Genomic DNA, 21,077 nt, shown 5'->3' with positions numbered 1-21,077 from the left:
AGCCTCAATTGAAGATATTGAATTCACTGACTTCTCATAGGGGTAAATTTTGCATAGGAGAAAGAACAATGCAGCCTATATACATTTATATTCATACTCAGCTGCAAAAACAGTTTCCTGTCCCTACTATTTTTTTTTTAATCTGAAGGAAGCCTTATACTTTAAAAAAGGAAACAAGCATCTTCTGGTAGCCTTTTAAAATCCTTTAGGAAGAGATCATTTGCTTTATAATGGGTTTAAACTGTTTTATTTAGAGCTAGGGGAAAATGTCAAACAATGGGGGAACACCAAACTCCTAATGAAAACATCCTTGATAGAAAAAGAGCCAGGAAGGTTGGCAGAGGAAGAGGAGAATTCCCAAGTGTCTGCTAGCAAGAAAAAAAAAAGCCATCAGTTAAACATATTTTTTCTTATTTCTATGATAGCAACACATTTTTAGATAAAGCTGTGTATCAAGTAAAAAGAAACAATACAATGCTTTGTAGCACAGACAATTAAAAACTGCAGTTCTTATCAGAACAAGGCTTGGATTATTGTTTTAAAAAGCAATCAGGCTTTAGAAAACCATAATAAACTCTATTGAAGTCACTGCCCTAGAAGCTTAATGACACTGAGCTTCCTTTCCTGGAACCTAAACTCTCAGTTGAAGAAGTAAATCTGTAGGGGATAAGAAAAAAAAGACAGAAAAATTTATTAATTTACTCAGACATTCTTCTGACACTGCTACTCTGGGAGCTCCTATTTTGTGACACACCCATCTGAGCTGATACTTTTCTAAACAGCCTAAATTCATTGCTTTTTAGTCATCCTTAAAATGAATGAAAGGTCCAGTTCTCAGGTTCCCCAGCTCTGTGCAAGCTCCACGCTTTTTTTCTAAGAGGATGAGCAACAGGAGGAAAAGCTGACACTTCTATATGCTTGTAGTGTTTCCCCACTCCAGCAGAGAGTAAAGGAAACCTCAAAAGTTATTTTAAACTTTGTTTGGAAACATTACTCCTTCCATCCCATTGCAGGACTCCATATGGCACTGAGAAAAATACATTTTTTTAGGGGGGGAAATAGTATATCAGAGCAAAACACTTACAGTCCTGCAGGTGCTTCCTGGTGACTCCATACAAATACGAATTCTGCAGTGTAAGTAAACCACAGAGTTGTTGACAAAGGAAAAAATTTTCATCTTAAACTGAGCTTTGCTCGAGTTCCCATTTTCCAGCAGCGTGGTGTAAGTATTTGGGATGGGACAGCTGAAAAGGGAGACAAAAACCACACAGAGCAGCTAAGGCTAGAGAAGGCAGGTTTTGGTTATAGCACAGAACTTGGGGTTTGAGGTTTTCCTTCCTTTAGGAAGTCACAGCCAGACCCTTCATGAAGCAGCTCTGGCAGTGCAGTGGTGACAAGGGGCTGTTTGCTGCTTTGTTCTCACAGTAACCAAGTGGAACAGGAGCTGTGAGAATTGGTTGGAGAGCTGGACAAGGAGGGAAAGAGTAACAGAATGAAGGATTTAAACTTGGCTTTACCAAACAAAATTTTAAAAAACCCCTCAAACTTAAAGGATTTTGTTACTGAGCAAAATTATTATCCTGTATTTTAAGGTGAACCTAAGAAATATGACATTGGGGTGAGATCAGGGATCCAGCCAGGAACAAACCTCCTCTTTCACCAGAGGCTGCTCTAATATCATGTGTGATGAATTAAATAACCTATTTCTTTGTGGACAAGAGACACATAAGCTCTTGATAAAGCTGAAACCACAGAGAAACCTCAGAGCCATAGAGCAGGAGATAAAGCACCCACTTCTCAAATGCCCTTTCACTATTGACTGCCAAAATCACCTTCAAGTGATTTCTTCAGGTTAAAAGCACAATTCCCTCATAAAACTGGAAGGAAGACAACCAAACCCAAAAAACTTTCACATAGCCCTTTGAAATCCCTTTTCATATCTACCTTTCTTGTTCAAAGAAGGTGTAACCAGGCCAGATAGAAAGGGACCGTGCGTGTGAATGATGAAAACACACATAAAAGTCATTTAAAATAGAACACGTTATTAGTCAGTACCACTGTAAGACCTAAGGTATGGCTCGTGGTATTTGCAAATGGCATTGCTGTACCTGTTGCTGATAAAAACAAATGACAGGGGATCCATTGAATTATTGGTTGGAGTGGCCCAGCAGTCAGTGAGAACCACTTTGAGCTGGCTGTCTGCCCTCTGCATCCCCACTTCGATCAGCACATCCTCACTGGCAGAGACGCTGAAATTTTTGGGGACTGGAGAGTTTCCAATAAACAACTGCATTTCTGTTCTGAAGTATCCAGATCCATGTAAATCCTCAAAGATGGTGTAAAGTCTGAAAAATCAATTATCCTTCTTTAAATACCACACATTTGACTGTAAGTTTCTGCAAGTCTTAAATCAGTGCCTGTTTTACGACATATTTAAACATCAAGGGGTTATCTGCAGTCCAGGATGGCAGGACACTGTTCAAAAGGAAGGGTGAAAAAATCATGGAGTTTTCATCTGGGAAGGCAGAGAGAATAGAAACACAAGTGGGAAAACCCAAAGGGTGGGCTCAACAATTCAAACAGGGCAGAGAGAAATACCAAAGTGGAGCAGAAGGGGAACAAGACTATGAGGTCTCTGAAAGCTCAAAATAAGGACAGTAAAAGCTTGGTGCAGAAGAGAAGAGCCAAAAAAAAAAAAAAAAAAAAAAAAAAAAAAAAAAAAAAAAGGGGGAAATTGAAACAGAAAGGCATGAGAAAATTATAGAGCTCAAAGAAAAGTGGCCTGACAAAGACTTTGCTGGGGAATAGGAAGGAAAATACAATCTCTGGACAGGGCTAGGAAACAGAAACTGGATTTGGTGCCAATAGTTTAAGCAGGATGATAGGCAGGAGAGGAGGTGCACTTGTATGAAGGGAGGACACTCCTCATGAGAAAAAGGCTTATGCTGTCACATTTTCTGTCAGCACAGCCTTGATTTTCCGTGAAGTGTGGCTCTGATTCCTTCCTACTTGAAGGTGGAGCCTTCCACAACAAAAAAAGTATTTATATGACGTATTGTCTGGTTTTTCAAGTTGACCAAATAAGGATTTGTGGGGAGTTAAAAACTGCCATTCTCAGAAGCCATGTAGCAATCTGCAGGCCCACATCAGGTGGAAAGATACATGACTGATATGTTCCAAAAGCAGGAAAATGTTGTTTTGCTATAAGGGATTGCCCAGGAAGGCAATGAGGAGACAGGAATTCTGACTCCTGAACCAGCAGATCACAAAGGTTTATTTCCACCTGGGGTTTAGCCAGTTAAGGGCCAAGCTTGTTGGATCTACTGGCACATTAGTTGGAGTAGGAGAGAAGCATACAGCAGGGATGTCCTTGATGCCTTGGACTGGCTACCTAGAACAGAGGCTAGACAGGGTTAGAGAATAAAGTGGATAACAGATACTCCTTGGGCCATGTAGGAGCCTGGCAGAGGCTACAGCCAAGATGGAAAAGGGTCATGAGTTTTTAAGGCAGATACAAGTTTGGTCTATTTGCATATCAGAGGTTAATTGTCCAGGTAATGAAATCACATTCCCCTGGTTTGGTTCCCTCCAATTCACTTTTGTTTATACTTTTCAGGCCTGAGGCTGTGATGATGACTTTGGTTCTCAGGCCTGGAAGGATTGTTTTGTCTGACCACACTGTGAAGAGAGCTTACAAACACTCTATATGGAGTTCAAAGTTATACACTAATGCAGGACAGGATCTGAAAAATAGAAAAGCTAAAACTTAAGGCATCATTCAGAGCACAGGACTCCCAGGATGACAGACTGCTCCCAGTGCTGCCACTGGATACAGCTCCAGCCCCTGGGGGTTTTCCCAATGCAGCACTCAGCCACACAGCAGAATTTCAAAGCAGAGAGTTGTTCCTCACCCTTCTGCAGTGTACCCAGAGGAAGTCAAGACATTGTTTTGAAACACACAGTGGATGGGACTGGCAACGTTCAAGTGGTGGATTATTCCCTGAGCAGAAACATCATTCCGAAGGGTGGTTCTCACCACAGTAGTAGTCATGTTCTGCAGCACAGAAAGGAGAAAATCATCAGTATTTCCAGGGTTGTACCAGAACTTTCCAGCTTCAGGTGCTTGGGTGTTCCCTGTTCTCCTGACAGCAAAAATCAAACAGATTAAACCTCCAGTATCTTTGTTGCTGTATAGGGAGGCAAAGAAAATGCACCAGTCTTTCTCCTTTTCTTTTTGTCACATCATAGACTCAGAACAGCTTTGGCTGGAAGGGATCTTAAAAATCATTAAGCACCAAACCCTCTGCCATGGGCAAGGGCACTTTCCCCTAGACCAGGCTGCCCAGAGCCCCATCTAGCCTGGTCTTGAACACTTCCAGGGACAGGACAATGATCATTCCTCAGCAGTGGTCATTGCTCCAGGAGGGAATTTCTGTGCTTTGGCATGGGCTGAACGTAGCCATTGGTTTGGGATCCAAAGAGAGCTGTCACTCTTTGTCCCCAGTACTGGTAGCTATTGAAGTATTTGTCAGCATGAGATGATGAAATTACTTTTAAGAAAAGACAGCTGCAAAGGGAACCCAGAAGAGGCATGGGAAGTGACTCAGTTTGGACAGGCCCATGACTTTTGCTGCCTGACCTCAAAGATTCCCCTTCTCTTTGGTGCTTCCCATCACACACTGAGGTAACTTTCCATCACAGGAAGGGGATTTCTTTCTCCAACAGAAGTTCAGCAACTAAGAGATTGCACACATAGCTAAGGATCTGCCACTGCCCCTCCCCTCCTGAAAGAGAAATAAAGTGCTCCAGAGTTGCTGGCATTCCCTTGAGCAGAGGACTTACGGTCTCAACTTGGGTGCCACAGTCGCTCCAGCCCGCCTGCAGCACAACGTGCGTGCCATTGCTGGTGCTCACATTGCAGCCAGGCTCCCCCAGGAACAGGGAACTCTCTGGGATAGACTCCTGCTGCAAGAATCTCTTCTGGATGGCAAGGACGATCCTCTCAATCTCACAAAGCACACTCACGGCGTCTTTAATGGAAACCTCTTGGGTGGGTTTGACAAGGGGGGCTGGAGATGCTCGAGGAGAAACATCAGGAGTTGCCATGGGATCCATGGTGAGAGGAGTCAGCACCGTGCTGGAGAACATGGTGTCCTCCAGAGCTTTGTGCTCAGCAGGAGAGAGGTCCAGTGAAGCAGGGGAAGAAACATGAGCTGAAGTTTGCAGAGATGTCACAGGTAAAATTGTGCTGTTCACAGGTTTCTTATCTGTCACTGTTGCCTTCTGGCTGAAGGGAAGTGCTGAAGAGTACCAAAAATAAAGGTACTGTTGTAATTTACATGCTGAGATTGGTCTCATTAGGCAAAAGCAAACCCTTAGGAGGAAACTCACAGTTACTGGCAGGAAACCAGCTTCTTTTGTTCTTTTAACCTGCTCTACTTACTGCCAAAGCTGGGGACTTTTTTTAGAAAGGAGCCCATGAGACACGAAGTGCCCATCAGTAAAGCTGAAGTGCTTTATTTCCTGGCAGCTGCAATAATTAGTGTGTAACACATGTACATACAGCTTTTGGAAGATCAGTGCTTGCACAGAATTCCCCACTGCAAGTTGCTCAGCAAGTGCTTGTATGTTTTTGCCTGGAGCTGTAGGAGACTGCCCAGTTCTGGCAGGGGGCATAACCCCCAATGGGGGCATAACCAGGAGTTTGATAAAAAAAACACAGGCCTCATTTGTGACTGGTTACTACCCAAAAGATGGGACCTTGAGTGCTTTGGAAAACTCATTTTGGGGGATGCATGGGACAAACCTCATGAGGCAGCCCCATATGGCAGGTGTGCCCAGAGAGAGAGGAAGAAATGTGTCAGTGGCAATCTGTAATGGTTCCAGGAAGGAAAAAGTGGGGGAAAAGGGAAGCACAGGTTCAGATCAATGTGTGTGTCAAACACCCAACATCCAGCACAGGTCTGGGGCTACACCCTGAGTATTCACCCACCACTGACTGGGAGAGAATCAAGACAATAAACTCCATTTGCAGGGAAGCACAATGTGTCTCATTGCACAAAACTTCTCTTAAATCATTTTAGTGTCTAAAACATAAAAATACCACCTATTTCCCAAGCAATATATAAAATCTGTACACATTTATAAATCCTTATGGAACTGCCCAGCTTCCAGAAATGCCCCAAATGAAAAAGTCACTGATTTGCACCATAAAGGAAGGAAAATGAAAGTTGGAGCTCTTCCAGAGCTGGATTTCCCAAAAGCTTATCATCACATTAATATCTTAGTTAAAACTGAACAAATGTTAGTATCAATTGACAAATCATTGTGACTTCAGTAAAAAATGTTCCTTATCATTGTGGTTACAAAACCAAATATACATTACTGAAGAAGCCTAAGAGAATTTAGGAAATTAAAGATCTTACATCAGTTAACAAACAATCTGAGGAAAGAGAGAAGCCAGATGAATCAGCTCACAGAAGAATGTAGTTTGGAATATCAGCATTTTCTCCCTGCTGCCATACAGAGGTCAAGCCACCTATCAAGTATTTTCTGTTACTTTCTCTATTACCTCTTCTATCCTCTCTGCTACTGCTAATGAAAATCACTAAGAATCTTGACAACCCTGTCTAATTTTTTGTGGCAAATATGAGAAACAGAACTGTTAAAAGAACCTTGCAGCATTAAATATTAATACAGTACATCCCCACTCCTAAAGTGATCCACTGCCCAAGGGGATGCTTGTGACCCCAGGGACCTCCTCAGTTTTCCCCTATTTCACAATTCTGAGAAGATGCTGAGTAAATGCCCAGCATGAGTGAAGCAGAAGGCTTTTGTGACTGGTCCAGATTGCAGTCTAGCTGCTGTCTTAATTTTTACCTGGCCCAAAATTTTCATTACTTCTCTTTCTCTTTCCAAAGTGTAAAAACTGGTGCACACCAGACCATGGGTGGGACTCAGAAAGCAGCACCAGCCACCTGCTCTATGGGGACCTGTCCCTGAAACAAACCCTCTGTTTTAGCCCAGGTTTGAGGGAGGCAGGCACTCTACAAAGCACTACCACAAGATAGTTGTGATCCTACTAATTACTAGGATATGTAACTTTCCAGATCTACAGCTGTGAGTGTGACAGGCAAAAAAAAAAAAATATTATAGAGCAGAGAATAAATATGTTTCTGAAGTAATTTTGTATGAGATTCTAATTGACAGCTTATAACAACATTCTTTGGACAAATGGATTGTGTCAGGGATACAGTATTTTGTATTTTTTTTTTCAGAGGTGACTTGTGAAACAGAATTCAGCTGCTCTTAGTCAGGAGATTAATGTTTTTTGTTACTTACTTCAATTACATATAAAAGAAAAGTTGTTCAATCAGCCATCATGCCAGGCTTGGCAAAGTGTGGGCTTTCACCTGAGCTCCAGACCCACAGGTGTATGAGGAAAACAACTCTCCTAGTGAAGAAGAATTCACATATTCATTTATTTCTTGGGATTTCTATTTAAATGGAAAAATTATTAGTGCAAAGCAGAGTATCATGTGTTTTTAAATGATTTTAAGCAGTGCTAGTTATGGCTGTGTTCAGGGACTTATTTCCACTGGTAGCTTATAAATCCCTCAGTCCATGACCTCTAACATCTCCTTACCTTTCTCTCTGCAAAACTGATTCTAGATATTGTCAAAAAGACCAGTTGGTTTTGTCCTTTTGGATCAGTGGTACCTCATTTCCTATGTCATCTGTGGGTGTTCTCTGAAAACCTTACTGGATGGATAAGCAGAAGCAAAATAAGGAGAGAAAGGCTTTTCATCTATGTGTTTTAGATATTTTCACCTCAGAAGACACAGATTAGTAATAGCTTTTATCATTTATCTGGTTCTGAAGAACTACTGGGGCACAAGCTGCTCCTCACCGTGTATGGAGAGGCTGCTCCTGTCCACGGTGAAGTAGGAGCTGTGTTCCAAGGCCTCACAAAAAGTGGTGATGACATGGTGGACATCCACTTCTTCTGCAAGCAGCAAATTGAAACTTACCACTGTGCTCCCATTAGTAACACCCATTACCAGCACTTTAATCAGACCAGCATCCATCTGCTGGAGCACCTCAAGGGGCAGAGATCTGTGCACCTGGAATAAAAACAGAATGTATGTGGGGATGGGCAGATGGAGCAATTACATTTCAGGCTGTGTACACTGCTCAGAAGTGAGTGTTGTGCTTCCTGCTCTGGAGGGAAGCAGCAGACAATTGACCTTTTGCTTTGTAACATTTTCAATCCAGAGCAGCTGAAGGATGTGGTGCACATTTAACCATGAATATTAAACGAGCCAAGCGATTAAGATATCTCATCTGTCATTTGGCACCAGCCCTTGCCTCTGGTAACAGAAAGGGAGGGAGGAGACTGCAGGGAAGCTCCCATTCTGCCTCTCAAAATGCCTCTGGGGAGAGGGGCAATCCAAGGAATTCCAATCCAATACAAGGAATTGCTGGTGGAAGTCGAGGTGCTCCTGACACTCCACACTGCTCAGAGGGCTCTCTCAGCCCAGGAACATTACAACTTTGAGCAGGTGACCTCCAAGCTTTGCTTTACAGCTGATTTCTCACCAGAGCCAAGCAAACCCCACCTCTTTCTAAATGCCCAGACCAGGGTACTAAGGGGCCAGGTGGGGGCTACCACACTGTGGCCACCTCCAACTGCTTCTTCCTCTCCCTGATTTCTGCAGGGAATATCTGGAGCAGCAGGGCTGGATTTCAGCCATGAGTTTAAGGCACAGTTTATTTCAGTGTGTAATGCTCGGGGATGCCAGCAGTGATTCCCACCAGGAAGAGCCCAGGGAAGAGGCAAGCGCTGGGAGCCACCAGGAGAAGCCTTGTTTGCCTTGCACCCACGCTCAGAGCTGGTGCTTTTAGTGCTGGATTCTCACAGCTTTTGCACAGCCTTGTGCCCTGCCTGCTGTGCATTACCCAGCCCTGACTTCCTCACTGTCTGTTACCCAGCCCTGCAGATGGTCCCAGGATTTGCAGGTGTCCTGCAGCCCTTTCCTGAGTCCCCAGAGCTGGTGTGTTTCACGTGCTGGGTGCCAAGGCAACAGGCACAGAGCAAACCCCCTGTGTGCCCCTGGAAACAGCTGCCATGTGCCTGCAAGTCCCACACAGCAAACCTGGGAGTGCCCCATGGAGCACGCAGGCAGAGCTGGGAGGATGGAGACAGCTGGCTCCCCTCTAAAAACCTGGGCAGAACATGAACTGTCCTCGTCAGACCCCAGATCTCCCATTTCACCAAGGCAGGGCCTCTTGGGCTCCTTCAGCTCTCTCTTTCTGCTGTTTCACAAGCAGGTGCTGAAAAGTTGGAGGTCAGACCTAAGTTTTCAGCTTTCATAATTTTTGTCTGAACTTCTCAATATCAAACACAGACACCAGTGACATCCTCTTTGCCCATCCTCTTTCCCTATCTGAAAATTTTACCAGTTCTTTTTTCACAGAATCACAGAATCATTGAGGTTGGAAAAGACCTCTGAGATCATCAAGTCCAACCTGTGACTGATCCCCATCTTGTCCCCAGCTCAGAGCACTGAGTGCCACATCCAGGCCTTCCTTGGACACCTGCAGGGATGGGCACTCCAAACCTCCCTGGGCAGCCCCTGCCAAGGCCTGAGCACCCTTTCCATGGGGAAATTCCTGCTGGTGTCCAACCTGAACCTTCCCTGGAGCAGCTTATTCCAACAGCGGGCCAATTCCTCTTGTCCTGTCACTTGTTCTCTGTGACCAGAGCCTGACCCCCACCTGGCTACAGTGTTTGTTTGGTTGGTTTGTTTCGTTTCTGTCCTTATTCCCATTTTTCCTCCCAAAGCAGGACCCAGAGCTTGAATAGCATCAGGGAACATTCACAGTATTTGTATTTAGCCACTAGGTGACACTACAAAACCCTTTTTCCAAGAGACTCCAGGCTTTCCCAACAGGTGCCACACCCTGGGTTATCAAAACAACGCTTCATGAAGCAGGGCTAGAAACAAACAAACAAACAAACAAATAAATAATTTTTTTTAAAAAGGAGGCGGGGAGGGAAACGGAACTTTTTGGAAATAAATAGTCAATATATAATACCCTTGAGTATGAGGAGTTTGTACAAGAGAAATTATCTTCAGGTCTGTCACTGCACCTACAATTTCTGTAGCACACAAAGGAAACCTAAGCAGGGAATGCACTGACAGTCTGGAAACTGGGAATAAGTAAATAAAAGGTACAGTGATTTGAACAGAATAATGTTTGAAGACTATTTTTTCACTCAGAGAGGGAAAAAAACTTCCCCACTGTGTGTGGTTTGGCTGCACCTTCAGGGAGAAGGTTCCAGAGCACACATCTGCCCAGCCACCATCACCAGCAGCTTCCAGAATGTGGAGGTGGATAAACTCAAATTAACAAAAGGGTGAAATTACACTGGAATAGTGAAAATTCCTTAATCCCTGTTCCTACTTTCACTCCACATTCTCACAGCTTCAGCTACAATCATTTTAGGTGCATTCAGCTACACAAACACAGGCTGTGTGCCTTCCACATGAGGGGGTCACGTTGATAAGGCATTATCATTTATTAGTTTCACACCTTTTGTCACTCAGCTAAGTTCAAGACACCCAAATTCAAAACAAGCTTTCCACTTGGGAATTTATTGCACCTCAGTGAATTTATTTTCAACTCAAACCTTTTGCTTTCCCAATATTTTGTTGAGGACAAGCCATGATATCCTTCTTGGGGTGTTGTAAGACACGAGCTGAACAAACCCCAGGACTTAAATACTTTTTTGCCTTTAGCTATGTTGTTTTAAAGTTGCATTACAAGAAATGTGGTGGAACTGGCCTGGACAATGACAGTGCAGGTTGTCACATCAAGTTTTACCTCCTTCTCATTATTTAAAGGATGATATTTCCATTTGCTGTGCTGCCAATTTAACCACATGGCACTTAAGTGCTGGGGCTTAAGAACATTATACACATTAGGATTTATAAATCCTCTGAATTGTAGATTATGACTCCAAAGAGGTTTAAAAAAATTCTCTGGCAAACTGTATTTAACTGGAACCTGAGAGTGCTTTTAAAGCTCATAAAACTTTCCTCATTTACTTTCAAAGATCCATTTCTGGTCCTCATAACCTGAAAAGAAAATATACAGATCTTTCTGGTGTCCTAAATTTTTGTTGGCATCTAGAAATACAATATTTGTAATATTATTGACAGCAGCTATGCAATTATAGCCCATTTACAGTGTCTCAGAGGTGGAAGGAATCAACACTAACACATCTCTCCAGCTGATCTACAAAACCAGAGCGGTGGAAAAAGGAGTTAGCTTCTTATAATCCCAAATGATCATTTTCTGCCTGAAAATTTGAGACCCAAGTAAAACTGACACAAAACTTCATTTTGTTCCTTTATGTAACCATTTTACATTTTTTCCTAAATATATCAGTACCCATGATTTTCTGGACTAAGATATCTGACTGAATGAAGGAAATACATTCATTTCCTTTTATATGTCCATTTCAATACTGTGCTGTTCTGAAATAGCCCCGGGCAGAGCGTGGTGCTGAACGAGAGAGAGGTCAGTAGAGAATTGCTCCCTTTTCACTTTGCTAATCACATCACTCTCGTTTTGTCACAGTTTTTCTGATGTGACAGCTTGGGGCCAAAACAGCTCCGGGAAAGCTGTGCTCTGCTAACACACCCAGAAAGGTGCAAACCAGTCGTGGCCAGTGGGAAACTGATTTGACGTCCAAGAAGGATAAATGGATCACCCTCCTCCCTCCCTGCAGTGGTCTGTGACCCCAGGCTGTGCCCCTGTGCCAGCTGTGCTCCAGTGGCACGTGGTGGCTCTGTCCCCAGGAAGTCTTGGGAGGCCTCTGCAGGATTTGAAAATCCATCAGATTGCCAGTGATGGATTTATCACCACACTTATCAAGGCCTCTGAAAACACAGACAGTGCAGGGGAGGTAAGGGAGGCAATAAAGCAGCCCAGCATAACCAGTGGATTTCCAGGCATGGGTGTGTTGGAGGCAGCACCAGAAGGAACAAACTTCTGGCAAATTTACTGCAATGTTAGATCCTGTCAAAGGCAACACCCCAGAATGCTGAGAGGGTTAAAGGCACAGCAGATACCATGCTGTGCTTTGATATCTTGCACTCTAATTAGAAGTGAGGGCAGAGGTGACTTTTCAAGAAACCACTCCCTTTCCAGATATGGGGCTACAAAATCCAGGATGATTACAAGAACTGTCAGCCTTGAGGCTGACAAAGGATAATAATAATCATACAGCTAATTAGGGTAGTGCTGTTCAGGGCAAGGGTATCAGAGTACTTTGCTAGTTCTATTACCTTTCCACCACACCCCTGGAGGAGATCAATAATTCAGTATAACCAGGTATGAGAAGGAGAGGACATGGAGGTACCAGAGAATCCCAAAATCCTGATCTTCCTCTAAAACACAGCTGCACACTTATCCTGCAGCCTCAGGCAGTCAGGGGAAGCCAAACCTCACAGGTGTGTCAAGGGACACACATGAGTTATACAGGCTTTGGGGGGAAATACACAGGGTTTTATGGAGACAGGTAATAGGTCACATCCTTCTTCACCACTTACTTCATCAACAAAGAGCTGTGCAAAGGTTTGATTTTCCTCACTGCTGTTATTGCTAAAGCCTGGAGAGTATTCCATGTTTGTTATCCGAACTGTGCCACTAAGTTTCTGGAAGGCTGCAAGGTAAGAAAAAAGACGATTTCTATACCATGTGCTTTATGGGCTGCAGTCCATGGACAGGTGTGTCACAGTGTCCAGCATCCCTGGCCACGTGCATCCACTCATAGCAGCAGCAGGCCAGCCCTCTGAAATGTAGCCCAACCCCCAGAAGTCTAAAAATAAATCATCCAGCATCTTAGTCTGCCCTGCCTGAGCCCCAGACGGCTCTCCAGGAAGGCAGTGACCTCCTGTAGGTCTCATATCTGCCAGCTCTGCCTTGGATGCTCAGGGATGGCTGGAATGTTGCTCTATTCAGGCACTGGAATTGCTGTCCCAGGCTCAGCTGGCTGTCCCACCAGTCCCTCCAAAGGGAAAACACTGCAGCACCAAATCCTCCCTGCAGCATCAAAGGAAGGCTGGGCTGCTGCCTGAGCTTACACATCTACACTTTGGACAGCTGTGGTGGGATGAGATGAATCCCAACAGGGTGTACACTTCTCTCCTAGTTCACATCTGCTGAATGACATCAAGGCAGACTCAAACATTTGAGTTTATTTCCTGATTTCTCTGTGTTTCCCAGTGTCTCTGGGTTTGGCACTGTCACTACAGACACTGAAGTGATCAGAGAGCAGAGAAGGGGCTTCTCAAGGCATGGTTTGTGCCCCTGGCATCCATTTAGTGATGACTGCAATCATCCAATGCCATGACCATTGCCAGCAAATTGCCTTCACTCTGCCCCCAACTCCTAATAAATCATCACTCCTGGCACAGCAAAACCCGATGTTTCAATGGTTTATATAAATACAGGATAGTCTTCACCAAAAACCTCAAGAACTTTATCATCTGGCTAAGGATTCAGTTTAAAATTCTGAATCAAGTTACCAGTCTTTATTTTCTGGTGTAGCAACCTGCTTTCCTCCCTGCACCTACCTGACTGCACCTGCACAGGGTATCATGCACCAGGTTCCAGCTCTGAGACTGACTGACTCCAATATTCAGTTTTAATCTGCCATTTAGCTGCTTTCTTTGAAACAGAAGGAATTATAAAGCTCTGCATAAACTCTGTGGACCACTTTATACCCAAGTTCTACTCACATTGGGAAAATAATCACTTGGACTAGGACAGGCACTGGAGGAAAAGAAATAGTAATCAGGTAAAGCTTTGTAAGGGAGGGGAGAAATGTCTGCTTGAAGCAGCCACTGGAGGAGGGTTCCTTTATCCCAGCATAATTCTGATCCCAAAGGAATCCTCACCACCAACAATCAGATCAAAGGATTTGGGCTTGTTTTTTGCCATGGCTTGTCCTGTCATGTGAACACAGGCATGTAGGGGATAAAACACATTCAGTTGTCTCAGATGAGAGGGGAAAATGTTCTGAACAATTGTCAAATAATAGTAAGAAAGTCCCCTGATATTTAGAAGACCAGACTATGAAGAGTTGGCTGAGGCTGAGCCTCCAGGTCAGAGATGATGCCACAAGGAGGAGCTGCATATGAAACTCACCAAACATGGGCTTTTGCCCTCTGAATTTCCTGCCCCAGGCTAGTGAGATGCCACACTGGTGGCTCTTGCTCTTATTCCTTAGGCATAATCCCTTCACAAGCTTCCTTCCCAGCAAAAGCACTTGGCTGAATATTTGATTCATCAGGAATATAAACCAAGTTTTTATAAACTGAACTCTTTTTGTGTAGAATTCTTCAGGTTTTTTCTAGCTGGGAACAGTCTTTATGTGGCTTTGTCAATTAAAATTAGCTAATTTTATGCTTAATGTTGTTTTTTTTTTTTATTAGAAAAACCCCAAACATCTTTTTTTTAGGAGGAGAGGAGACAGCAGCTGAGCAGGGCATTGGCACAGCTGCCCAAAGCAGGGCAGGATGGCAGGAGGGGACACCTGGTGAGCAGGGCTGGGGGGACAAGAGAGGCTGGAGAAGCAGCAGAACATGGGTGAAAAAGCCTCATTCCTTTCTCCATTTTCCAGGGAGAAAGGAATGAGGTGAGGGAGCACCAGAAGTGGGGCTGGATGAGTGAAGACCACCAGGAACACGAGATAACGGGAGGGGGAGATAAAAGAGCAGAGGGAAGTGTGACTTGGGATCAGAGAGATGTGGAGGGCATGACAGACAGAATAAAGACAAGCAGAAGCAAAACTGAAAATAGCCAAACTGAATAGTGACACACTACAGAAAAAATATACATTTAGTGATGGGCAGAGACAGCAGCATTCCTATCCCAAACAGAACTGTAATTTTAAGACCAAATCTGACTCTCTGAACTATGATTCAGCTCCAATGAACAGAAAAATCCCCTAATTAGCTGCAACACATCTACCCAAACCCAAACAGATTAAAGCTTCAGCAGCCTTGTTGCTCTCAACTGCATCTCTTGAAGCAGTGTCTCTCGGGTTTCCAGGCAGCTGCTGCCTCACAGGAGATTTGAGGAGGACTCTGACTGATCATCCTCTGCTGAGAGCAATGGGAAGGCAGGGCCTTTTCCTCCCTGGCTCCCTAAATTAACTCCACAGACAGCTGCTGCTGCTGTGTCCTGGTGCCAGAGGCTGCAGGATAAACCAGGATGTGTGGCAAAAGGATGAGCAGCAAGTGTTGCCATGAGCCATGCTCAGTGCACTCTTTTATGTGCTTCCTCCTCTTGGAGTGAAGAAATGTAACATCAATAAAAGCAATTGCTAAATTGCCAGGAAGAGGAATCACTCTCACAAGCTGATTTAGCAAAGAGAAAGTGCCAATTCCTGCAGAAAATATTATTGACATAGAAAAAATTGCAAGCACCAAGAAAATAATTTTGACATTGAAAAAAATAGTTTTAGATGCCTTTTCCTGAACTCTGAGCAAGGCTTTGCTTCTCCCCTAGGTGAATTCCCACACGTGCAGATCCCATGGGAAGTGTACTCACTGTGGTTCTGGCTGGGGGCTGGAGAGGTGCCTGACAAATCTGGTGACCCCAAGGCTCCAGAGTGTCTCTCAGACCAAGAGCTGTTCTCCCTTGCCACGTCTCCGTCTGCCCTGGGGGTGGCAATGTCAGCGTTCCCTGTGGCCAGCAGAGCTGTGTCGGGGCCACCTGGAGAGCTGCCCTGGGGCACAGCAGCAGCTGTGTGAGTCCTGGTGGCAGCTGAGGCTGTTTGATTTGGAAACAGCCACAGGGAGCCGAGCTGCTCCTGCCTGGCTGTGTTTGGGACAGCGGCCTTGGCCACCGAGCTTGGGCGGGTGGCCACTGTGCCCACACCCAGTGCCCTGCTGGGGGTGACCCAGGCCACAGGGCTGCTGGCCCTGCTGAAACCCATCTGTGGGGCCAGACCTTTTTGCCAAGGGGCCGGAGGAGCACTGGTGGCACTGTGGGACGCTGGTTGGTCACCCAGGGCCAGCGCAGCAGGGAGGAGTGTGGTGGCGCTCGATGCAGGGCCCGTGGTGGCAATGGGAGCAGGGCCTGCAGGGCTTCTGCCCTCCTCAGGAGCCAAGTCTGTGCTGGTTCTTATTTCAGGAGCCACGGTTTCAGTGAGAGGATCCACAGTGTCACCTGCAACACAATAAACACACCCTGAAACGGGGCCTCAAACTGGACGAGGAGGCACCAGGGCCTGGCCTGAAAATGGCACCGAGGGCGCTCAACCACCCATGGCAGCATTACAAAAACAGGTCTTGGATGGTCATGAACAGTGAAGGACGCGTGATTTTTATGGGGTTGAATCTGGTTTGGGCTGATACAAAGAAACAGATTAGATTCTTGGGTCTCCTGTTCTGGTTGGCAAAGCTGTGGATCAGTTTGGTGGGAGGACATTGGCCACAGACATAGCAAAAGAAGGCAAAATACTCCTTGCAATTATCAGGCTTATCAAGGAGGATCTCAGAGAGATTTCACCTGAATTTATTTATTTATTCATTTATTTATTTAAATAATCATTTTCTATTTATATATATATACACACACACATATATATAGAGAGACATGTCACCCCTTCAGCCACCGACTGCAAAGGTGCAATTATACGAAGAGATGCTATAAATGCAGATGTAAAACCCCACAACTTATTCCAATGTTTCATGGCAAAAAAAAAACCAAAAACCAAAAAACAAACACAAAAAAAACAAACAAACAAACAAAAAACAAACAAACAAAAAAAACACAAACAAACAAACCAAACAAACCAACCAACCAAACAAAAAATCCTACATGCCAGCCCTTTTCTCACCCTCACAGTTTCTTCCAGGTCGGGATGGATTGGTATCCGTGGTTGTCTTGCACCTGCACGTGTAGGAGCCCATCAAATTGATACACTCTGCAAACACAGAGCAGTCATTCTCAGCTTGGGAAGCACATTCATCCCAGTCTGTGGGACCAAAACAAGAGCAAGGGTCAGGCAGCCTCCCTGCTGGCTGCATTAAGCTAGAAATAATCATTAAGTAGTCCTTTTTTAATTTACTTATATGGTGTTCTTTTTTCATAATTTACTTGTCAGCCAAGCTTTGAGCGATGCAGAACACTATGTGTTTTGTTATTCTCTTGTTCTTGTATTCTGAAAAGTATTTTCTCTGAGTAGACTTTTTAAATCATTGTTTTTAGAGGTAAACATATTTGAAGTTAAAAAAATACTCTAGGTTTGTACTACAATTATATCAAAATCACTCACTATAGCAAGTTCTGTGTACAGCACCTCCAGATATATCAGGTAATTAATAGATCTGTTACCACTAGCTACCAGTAGATAGAACATTAAATAGAAACTTAATCCAAATAATCTTCTGCTTCAAATAAAAAGTAAATGCTAGTAACTCCCATGGGAAGCATTATTCTGTTCTTAACAGAGGAAGTGCTAAGGGCAAAATCTCTTTTTATACAATTTTTCTTTTCAAAAGTAATGCTGTAGAACTGTGACCCTCTTTCTGGTAGTGTCAGAAAAGACATCCTGATTAATCAAGGCATGAAGATGCTCTAAGGGTGTTCCTTATGTCTGATTTCAGCTGCTCTGAATCAGTTAGAGATGCCTTTATATGCAGTTATGGACCTATTTTATTGCTGAGTCTCTTCTCTTTTGTGGGATTTATATCTGGAGTCTTGTGTTGCCATTCACACCGTGTTCCAGCAAATCTGCAAGAGCTGATTTAGTCCTTTGGACAGGAATAATTCCTGTGAATCCCAGGTAAGCCCTCCCTGTGTGACTGCCTTGTGCACTCACCTCCTGCCTCAGGGCCTGAAAGAGGCAGAGCAGCAAATGAGGCTAAAAACTGTGTCTTGGGACAAGTAATTCTGATCAGAGGCCAGAAAATTGTTCTGAATAACAAATTAACATAAGTGCTTGTCCTGCAAACTTGCAGATTAATGATGGTGATTATTTCTCTGAAACAAAGGAATGTCCCATTCTGTGTGCATGCACATACACACACTCATCTTTCTGCTTGCTTTTACTTCCTTCTAGCTAATATTTCAATTCTTTTCACTTTTTTTTTTTTTGTCATTGGGTAATTGCTGTGTCCATGATAGTCTCTATTAGACAATTTCACATGCCTGTGGCCAGCAGTTGCCTATTATGTTCCAGCCTAAGCCACTTAGAGGGAATGCAGAAGTGTGCAGGATTGACTGAACACCAGAGATGAAATCTCATTAATTCCTAACTGTGCTATGAAATAATTGTGACCCTTGGTGGCTTCCAACACCATCTGAGAGATGCTAATTGCCAAATCACTTACATTCACTGCCTCCATTGTCTCTGAGGGTTTCCTTTCTCCTCACTTAGCACGGCTTTTTAAGCAAATTCCTTCACCTCTGATGGCCACATTCAATCATGCATCGGGTCAAAACGCTGGCACTGATTGGTGCATCACTTGTGCAGTTCCACACACACACACTGCACTATTTTCCTCTACAAATTATCACATCTCAGCCAAGGTCTACTCTGAGCTCTCCTTCTGCACTCTAGGCACCTCTCTGGCCCTTCACATTTGGCACTTCTCTACACACACCTCAACCAACAGTCCTAGTCCAAAAATTATTAAAATGCCACCTTTGTGTTCAGTCTGATTGCCTGTTATAGACCTGTAAGGGGTACATGCAAAGGGCAAAAATCTGTGAAATTCCTTGCCAAATGATGTTGCAGATGCTAAAGATTTATCTGGTTTGATGGGGGAGATTCATGGGGCATAAACAAACCCAAAGAAATCCCTCTGGATTCAGGGAGTTCTGGAGCTGAAAACAATTGTTGGCTAAGGGATTATTTGTGGGAAGTGATGCCTTCTCCAGGAATTGGCTCCTGGCTGATCCTGAGGCTGGGACATTGTGCTAGAAGGATCTTGGGCCTGACTCAGCACTCCCTCTCCCTCTCCTCTCCATGCCCCACAAAACAGATTTTATTGTCTCTATTAATTGTGGCAATAAACTTAATAATTTATGGATCTTCAAAGAGATCTGGTCCACTCCCTTCAGTTGTGCTGTCCCTTCTGACTTCTCCTCCCTGCTTTTCCTAGTTGAATGGATTGTCACTAAAGCAAGCACAAAGCCTGGTGCTGGCCAGGCTGCAGGGAGGATCCATGAGACAGGGTTTGGGTGGGTTTATTGCCAAAGGTCATGTCCTGGGGCTCTCCAGGGTCAGGAAGGAAAACACCCCATTATACAAATCCTTCCTTCAGGTGTTTCACTCCTTATTTTCCACTTAGGAAACTCATGTTGAAGAAACTCTTCTTTGGGTAGAGCTAAGAAATAAACCCCTTCTCTCAGCCCATAAGGAGGAGTGGAGGTGTTGGCTGTGCCCCTGGATAAGTGTGGTGCTACTGGAAGCCACCTGGTTTTCTGCAGCTAAAGTGACAGTCCAGAGCCATCACCTAAAGTGACAGTCCAGAGCCATCACCTTCTTCCTCTTGGTCCCAGGATCAATAACATTCACAAAATATTTTGGCACACATCAGCATCTTGCAATTCAGTCTCAGCTGCCACTGTGTTATTTGTAGGCTTCAAGTGCAATTTGTCTCCTGGTTTTTTCCTGTCCTGTTCTCCTTAACCTGCATGTGCTCTGCAACTCCAAAGGGAGTTTTTCCTGCTCAGAAAGGCTCAACACACCAAGAGAGAAGAATAACCCATTCTATTGGCTTTGGCAACTTTCTGAACTCTGCTGTCTCTGCCAGCTGGGAAACCTGAGGACAGAACTCAGTCCTTTGAAGATAAAAGTGGTGATTACTGAAGATCAAACAGAGGCCTGGCTTAATATAAATTCCATGCATGCTTCTTCAGTCCTATTCACAATAAGGACATTTGGGAATTCCTCTGGCTGGGTTTCTAGAGGGAAGATGTTAGATTTCTTAATCCTTGTCCCAAATACAGTCCCCCTATCTTGGAGCACAAAACTGTCTAGAGGCAGTTCTGGGATCACAGATATTCCACAGTAATCCTGTCTGCCATTCAGCTCGAGAAAGATATGGCAAACTTCCAGCTGGGGACAGAGAGAAGAGGGAGGAAAATGAATAGGGAAACCAAGGGCTCCACTTGGGTTAACCACAGTGAGGAGAAGCAGTGCCTGCAGGTACCTGGGGACAGCCAGTGCTCCTTTGTCTGTCCCTTCTGGGCTTATGGATAAAACCCCTGTAAGAATTCTCACATCATGGTTTTCTCTCCAACAAACCACATCCTTTCTTTCTCTATTTTGTGTAGAATATTGATGATACTGCACGTGATCAAAACACAAACGCTGCTTTCTTCTTTGAAAAAAAAAAAATAACAAAAATTACCTCCTACTGCAGTGTTTTGCTGATCCACCACAAGCACGGAGCCATTGTGCAGGGAGGAAAGCACTGGAGCAAATGTGGAAGCATCCACTGGAAACTGGGGATCCTGCACGGTGATTCTGAGCCTCACAATGATGCTTCCTGCTGCCAGGGATTCAATCTGCACTTTCAGCTTCCCAGATTTGTACAAGGCAGAAATGTTGGGTGGAAATGAATTTTCAAGCTGAGCAAAGGGAGAGAAGCATTGACAATTACGGAGCCAACAGGTACCTCTATAAATATTTATATAAGTACAACATAGAAGATGTTGTACTGGAAAAAGAAAAGTTCCAGAGTGTTTCAGAAATCTTATTTTTCAGAGATTACTGTGGCACAAAGTAATGCAAGTCTCCTTGGTGCAACCCTGCTGAGAAGGACTTGGGGGTGCTGGTGGATGAGAGGCTGGGCATGCCCTGGCCACGTGCACTGGGACCCAGAAACCCTCTGTGTGCTGGGCTTCACCAAAATCAGCGTGGGCAGCAGGAGAGGGGGGAATTCTGCCCCTCTGCCCCCTTCAGGTGAGACCCCACCTGCAGAGCTGCCTCCAGCCCTGGGGCCCAGCATGGGAAGGATGAGGAGCTGCTGGAGCCAGACCAG

At 44.4% G+C, this 21,077-nt stretch overlaps 1 protein-coding gene across 1 annotated transcript in view; it reads right to left on the bottom strand.

The window, feature by feature from the left end:
- Positions 1-21,077, bottom strand: part of UMODL1 (uromodulin like 1) — a 54,057-nt gene that overhangs the window by 7,947 nt on the left and 25,033 nt on the right. The window contains exons 8-16 of the mRNA XM_053972149.1: positions 20,445-20,664; positions 16,922-17,059; positions 15,628-16,248; positions 12,621-12,733; positions 7,910-8,123; positions 4,843-5,300; positions 3,912-4,054; positions 2,109-2,345; positions 1,085-1,244 (exon numbers count right to left, since the gene is read on the bottom strand). Of these exons, the coding sequence (XP_053828124.1) occupies positions 1,085-1,244; positions 2,109-2,345; positions 3,912-4,054; positions 4,843-5,300; positions 7,910-8,123; positions 12,621-12,733; positions 15,628-16,248; positions 16,922-17,059; positions 20,445-20,664 (2,304 nt within the window). The remainder of the gene's footprint in view (positions 1-1,084; positions 1,245-2,108; positions 2,346-3,911; positions 4,055-4,842; positions 5,301-7,909; positions 8,124-12,620; positions 12,734-15,627; positions 16,249-16,921; positions 17,060-20,444; positions 20,665-21,077) is intronic.

Source organism: Vidua macroura, chromosome 2 (genome assembly GCF_024509145.1).
Source record: "Vidua macroura isolate BioBank_ID:100142 chromosome 2, ASM2450914v1, whole genome shotgun sequence".
In the NCBI taxonomy this organism is placed as follows: Eukaryota; Metazoa; Chordata; class Aves; order Passeriformes; family Viduidae; genus Vidua; species Vidua macroura.
Note: the sequence above shows the minus strand (reverse complement) of the source record. Positions and strands in the feature narration are given on the sequence as shown.